The sequence below is a fragment of the Carassius gibelio genome, chromosome B15 (assembly GCF_023724105.1).
Source record: "Carassius gibelio isolate Cgi1373 ecotype wild population from Czech Republic chromosome B15, carGib1.2-hapl.c, whole genome shotgun sequence".
In the NCBI taxonomy this organism is placed as follows: Eukaryota; Metazoa; Chordata; class Actinopteri; order Cypriniformes; family Cyprinidae; genus Carassius; species Carassius gibelio.
In genome coordinates, this window is record NC_068410.1 from 14,706,134 (window position 1) to 14,712,938 (window position 6,805).

General features: G+C 37.9%; 1 protein-coding gene across 2 annotated transcripts in view; it reads right to left on the reverse strand.

Annotated features, from left to right (window-relative positions):
* Positions 1–6,805, reverse strand: part of LOC127972260 (small G protein signaling modulator 2) — a 47,164-nt gene that overhangs the window by 7,605 nt on the left and 32,754 nt on the right. For both annotated transcript variants that reach the window (XM_052575622.1, XM_052575620.1), the window contains 6 exons: positions 4,858–5,023; positions 3,515–3,579; positions 3,262–3,407; positions 3,019–3,147; positions 2,743–2,925; positions 477–842 (listed from right to left, as the gene is read on the reverse strand). In XM_052575622.1, the coding sequence (XP_052431582.1) occupies positions 477–842; positions 2,743–2,925; positions 3,019–3,147; positions 3,262–3,407; positions 3,515–3,579; positions 4,858–5,023 (1,055 nt within the window). The remainder of the gene's footprint in view (positions 1–476; positions 843–2,742; positions 2,926–3,018; positions 3,148–3,261; positions 3,408–3,514; positions 3,580–4,857; positions 5,024–6,805) is intronic.

Consider the following 6,805-nt stretch of genomic DNA (forward strand, 5'->3'; position numbering starts at 1 on the left):
CATTTGACATCAGTGGTTCAACCATAATTTTCTGAAGCTACAAGAATTTTTTTTGTGTGCAAAGAAAATAAAAATAACTTGATTCAACAATTTGTCTCCTCCCTGTCACCCTGTAGCGCCATTATGGAAAGAATCACAATGCATGTGCATGCTTTGATCTGAACGTAAATAATATTACTCGTTCGGTATTTAAATTTAAAGTTGTTATTTTAGTTTTATTTGAACACAAAAAGTATTCTTGTAATTTGGTAAAATTATAGTTGAATCGCTGATGTCACATTTTAACAATGTTTCTATGCCTTAATCATAGTAGTACCCTTGCTGTCTATGAATGGTCAGAAAGCTCTTGGATTTCATCAAAAATAATGTGTTCCGAAGATGAATGAAGGTCTTATGGGTTTGGAACGACATAAGTAATTAATGACAGAATTTTCATTTTTGGGTGAACTATCCCTTTAAACAGTGTCTTAACGTACCGTATAAGAGGAGAAGGATGGTGGCGTGCCCTCAGTAGTGGTTGTGAGTTTGTCCAGCTGACTGCAGAGTTTGTCCTCACTCAGGGAGTCCCGTCCACCCTGCTCCTCCAGTACCCCGGTGGGTGTAGTGTCCTCCTCCATGCTCTGTCCGTCATCGATGCTGGACATGATTTGGGAATGTCCAGATGCTACAGAGTAGTTCCTGGAGGAGGGCAGGCCTGAGTCTGGAGAGTCAAACTCCACCAGAGGCCTCTCGTCTGGAGCTAACATGGCTGGGGTAACCACAGTGGTTAAGGTGGGAGTACTTCCTCCCTCACATGAGGTGTTGTGACCCCCTGCGTCAGGCTCATCCACAGACATGAATACCTTAAGACAGAGAAGAGATGGGATGGATGGGATATGATGGTAGCATAAAAAAACACCCTTTTTACCCTGTCAAAAACGCACGTCCTGATTTTGCCAAGTCCGATGTGTTCCTAGGTCAACATATTTTGTTGACCCTGGAACAACATTTTACTCCAAAAATATATTCTTAACCATATCCCTACACCTAAACCTAACCTTAACCATGAGTAATCCCTAAAATCAGAGGAAATGATAGATGAATGACACTGATGTACAAGCACCAAACACTGATTTTAAGCATAAACTTCACAAAATCTATAAACTGGTTCTTCAAATCTGATTGGTTAATCACAATGTTGTTCCAGGGTCAACAACGATGTTGTCCCAGGAACATGTCTCACTTGGTAAAATCAGGTTAGGCGTCAAAAACAGCTCTTGTTTCAGTAAGCTGTATTAGTCCATGTTGCTTTAAATGCTAATGAGCTCTATTGACCCCACCCCTCTCTTCCATGGGATGACGGAGCAGACTGTAAACTTCCGCCACGAAACTTGCTATTAGCACTTTAGGCGTTTGCAAAGATTATAAAAAACCCTTCTAATGGATCATGAATGATTTGCGCGAACATAAACCCATTTAGGCAGATCAGAGGGCGCATTCCCTTCAAAAATGAAAGTAACATTAATCCTCTGTTACTTTAGTGGTTTAGAGTTCAGTAAATAACGACACATTGGCAGACAGCTCACGGCTCACTCAGGGTGGGTCAATGGTAAGATGGCCTTATCAATCATGGGAGGGGCCTGTGCAGAACTACATCATTCTGCCAGGAATCTCAGAACAGCCTGATTTGAGAAAGGGGATTTTAATATATTGATTTAAAAAAAATTGTAAGGTTGATGCGTACACACACTTCCAACACACATTTATGCTCAAACAACATGTAAAGTGAATTTTGCCTCCGATGACCCCTTTAAAGAATTGAGCAGTTAGCTTAGCAACATGCTAAAACCAAACAGCAAATAAACATAAATTTCATTAGGAACTCAAAATTATGTAGGCCTAACATCCTAACATCTTTGTGCGGCATATATGTTTATTAAATTACTGAACAGTTAGCTTATCCCAACAACACATTATTAATACACATTAATAATACTAAAAAGTATTGGTATGTAATCAAAAACAAACTATTACCAAATATTACTCAAAATTTGGGTATGCTTATTCAAGTATTGAACAGCAACATGCTAACATGATAATTAACATACATTTCATTCAATACTCAAAAGTATTGAAAAGTGAAATATAAAATGAACTGTTTTACCCAATATCTATATGTGGCATGTATGTTTATCCATACTTAAGTTCTGAGTGGTATTGAATATTGTAATAAGTCAAAGTGACGTGACATACAGCCAAGTATTCATGCTCTGCATTTAACCCATCCAAAGTTTACACACAAACCGTGAACACACACCCAGAGCAGTGGGCAGCCATTTATGCTGCAGTGCCCGGGGAGCAGCTGGGGGTTTGGTGCCTTGCTCAAGGGCACCACAGTCATGGTATTGCCGGCCCGAGACTCGAACCCACAACCCTAGGGTTAAGAGTCAAACTCTCTAACCACAAGGCCACGACTTCCCACGTATAAATAAATAAAATAAAACAATTGTTGTGTCAGGCACATAAATATGTTCACCGCTGACCACTCAGCATAGGAACATGCTAATTACTAACTACATTGAAATGATCTGCAAGTAAGAAAGGATTATGTGCCATATAAGGTTCTACCTTATAAGAGAATCCCAAAGCATTCACTTAAGTGATTCTGTGAGTGTTACTATACTGCCTATGTAGGCAGCAAGGCAGCTTGCTAGGTTTGTAAGTAAATAACCTATACTTACTTAAACAGAGCTTGTGACTGACCTCGTTGCTAATGGTGGAGTCCCTATGGATGAGTCGGAGGACGTGGCTGTCTATACTGCTCCCTGACGACAACTTGGCAAAGATGGCCGACTGCATCTCTTTTTCCCGCTGCTTCACAATGACCTCACATGCCTTCCACTCCCGCATCACCTGCTGATACCTTGCTGTGATCTTCTCGTCAATCTACGAAACACACGAGGGCACGTCAGACAATCAGAACGTACCTCACACCAGAGCAAACTATTGTGACAAAGAAGAGTGCTTATAAAGCTTTACCTGAGCCATGTCTTTCTTGCCCATCCCAAACTTGTAGTGGCCCAGCAGAAATGGCCACACCTCCTTCCTGATCTCATGCTCCACCCCTCCATAGTAAACCAACCTCAGCAGCTCCAGCTCCTTATAATTCTGGCAAGAGAGAAAAAGGGACAGATGGAGACAGCGGGACTACTGCAACCTACGGTAGATGCCACTGACCGCTAGTACCCTCTAGTGACCGGAGCTGAAGAGTACTAGGCTAACCTTACAGTCTTTCTGATATTTACTCCACACATCTTTGCTGAGCCCTCCAGAGGCTTCACTGGGCTTGTCCGGAGGGACAATGTTGTGGTTGACCAGTGCTGAAAGGTGCGTCCTCACAGTGGACAGGTGCCGACAGTAACCCAGCCCTACAGATGGAAAAGTGGCATGAGCGCATTACAACACTATATGCACAGCTGAGGGTGTTTTATACTAATTGATATGAAAAAATTGCACAGATTTTCTTTGGACTTACAGCCATAAAACGCTCGAGACACAATCTGTCTCTTCATATTTTGGCACAGCGTCTTCAGTGGAATACTGGACACAGAAGGGAAACATCCGTTACATCTTTCAATACAGGAGGACTAGTCAGATGATTTTTGCAAACATATATGCAAACAACAGCCAAACAGCATATATGCACTCAATAAATGATTTAATATATTCAATTCAAGTTTGTTTGCATACTGCTATTCACGATACAAATCTTTGCAACGCAACTTTACAGAAAATTAAGTTTATATAATATTTAGTAGTAGCTTATCAGTGGTGACTGTCAGTAAATGTACATATGGCAGAAATGTACAGCAAAATCAATTAAAGACGTAATCAAACAGACAATGAACACTATTAACAGCAATTATTTTATGATGCAATCAAATCAAAAAGTTTTTATCTGGGTACTTATGTCTCAGGGATTGTATCTGTTTTCTTTTGGTAATATGAAAGTCACTTTAAAAATGTCATGGAAATTTTTCATTATGCTTTCATCACTTTTCGTTGATTTATGTATCAGTTTTAATGTCAGAATTTGCATCTTAAAGTATGAAAATCCATTGAAAACCAAAACAAACTAAGAAATAAATAATTTTGATATTTATTGTGTGATAACGATCTATATAAATCTGTACAAAAAATCAAAGAAAAGAAAAACTGATACAACCAACAATATTAATACTAATGAAGTTTTCACTATGGTTAGTCTCAGAGCAAATGGGCTTGAGATGAAACAAAGAAAATTTAAGAAAAATATCATCACCCTACTGTCATTTCCATTAAATTTAAATAATTATGCGTAAGTGTAAGGATATTATTTATTTGTACATAATTAGGATGCATAAAATGCTACGCAAAACAACATTTCCAGAATTCCAGAAATTTTTATTTTCCACCACATAATAACAACAACAATACAGGATGGAAATGACAAGATTAAATAAGATTATGATATAAGATCATATTTTATACGATTAATAGATTTAATTTAAGCTAGTATGCATTATATTGACCAAAAATAACAGTAAAGATAATGTTACAGAAGATTTCCGTTTCAAATAAATGCCTTTCTTTTAACTCTCTATTCATCAAAGAATCCTGTAAAATCATGTTTTTTGACACTGATGTTTCTTGAGCAACGAATTAGTGCATTAGAATGATTTCTGAAGAGACTGGAGTAACAAGTACTGAAAATTCATTTAGATGTAATTAAATTAGATATTACATTTGTATTCAAATACAAAACGGTTGTATGCGGTTGTATTAATAATTAACAATATTACTGTTTTTAACGGGTTTTCTAACCAATAAAACTCTCACCGGTCATGCATGCAGGTACAGCTCTCTGGAAGCTCGACGGAAGCGATGCTGCCCCCAGTGGAGCAGGACAGACAAGATGACATATGACTGGTGCACTCGCCCTGCTGCCATGACAACGGGCTGCCGCCAAAAGCCTGCATCTCCTGCATCATGTCCCCGTGGTCTACTAGGGTGTGGGAGTGGAATAGATAGAAAAGAGGCAGAGCGAGAGAAAGAGAGAGAGGAAATAAGAGATGAATAAGCAAACATGAAACCTGCTCCAGTAACCTGCATTTGAAGAACATATTTGAGATATATAGGATCATTGATATTACTAGGATCATTGAAAGTGGGTATTTTCTTTCCTCTCAGAGTTACTCTACAATAAGAAGCTGTTGTACGATGCAAAGCTGTCGTATGGGAATTCATTTCACATCCCTACTGGACATCAAACATCTCTACTGGAAATCAGGCTCTTGGGATGGACATAAAGCATCTGATTCAGCTCACTGAATTTCAGGCCTCAGCTCAACCATGAGATAATTAAGGAAGAGTAAAATGCATCCTAAACTGCATTTTAATATATCTGATTTAAATGTTTTATAATATTTAGCAATTTGTTCATTTTGAATGGTACTTAGATTAGGGCTGTCAATCAACTAAAGAAATTCATTACATGGATTAAATCATATATAATTTAATTAACATTAAACACATTTACTCATATCAATTATGACTGAGAAAACATCTCATTTAAAACTATTTTAAAACTTTATTTTGGCAGATACAAATCACATAATAGAAATTAAGAAAAGTGCCTCTAGATGTTGTAATATGTGTTTTATTTCTATATTTTTTTAACATAAAACTATCCGTTTATCCATAGGGGCCATTTACACACAGCTTACTTTTGCATTATGTCTACCATGTTTTTTTTTTAAACAGTATCTGTAAGAGTCAAGTGTTGCTGTTTCTTAGCATCTCTCGCCATGAGCTCAGCAATTTTAAAGACACCATATCTCTGGTTTACAGTAGATTGGCTTTTTAAATATCCCTTTCTTCTGCCCCATTCTTTTGTTTTTTGATGTAAGAACATGTTGCTGGCACCACATACTCTAAGTGTGGTTTGCCAAAAAACGTTGCCTAAAGGTTGTACTTTAAAGGGATAATTCACCCCAAAATTAAAATGTTGTCATCAATCACTTACCCCCATGTGGTTCCAAACCGTAAAAGCTTTGTTCGTCTTCGGAACTTCGGAACAATTTAAGATATTTTGGATGAAAACCAGGAGGCTTTTTACTGTCCCATAGACTGCCAAGTAAGTTACACTGTCAAGCCCCAGAAAAGTATGAAAGATGTCGTCAGAATAGTCCATCTGCCATCAGTGGTTCAACCGTAATGTTATGAAGCGACGAGAAAAATAATGACTTTATTCAACAATTTGTCTCCTCTGTTTCTCTCCACAATGCCGTAGCACCATTTTGGAGAATATGAGTTGAACGCAGACAGCGTACGCTCTTCTGAGTCAGCCGCGCCACAAGTTGTGATGTTTTCTTTCAAATCAAACCGTAAAAATACATAAACATGTGGAGAGAAACAGAGAAGACGAATGGCAGTCTATGGGATGGTCACAAGCCTACCAGTTTTCATCCAAAATATCTTAAATTGTGTTCCGAAGACGAACAAAGCTTTGAAAGGTTTGGAACCACATGTGGGCTAATTGATTAATGACAAACTTTTCATTTTGGGGTGGAGTATCCCTTTAAGCTAGAACTGCTCTGTTTAACGTGTAGGTGGGGAAACAATTAATTGCATATTTTGTTCTTTTTAAAATAATACCACTAAAAAGGATAAATTGACAGCCCCAATTTAGACGTACTTTTCTTTTTCCAGATATTTCTTCCTGTTAGAAATGGCCTTAAACACACATAATGAAATCAAAGCAAACCTAAAATATAAGGATATCAAA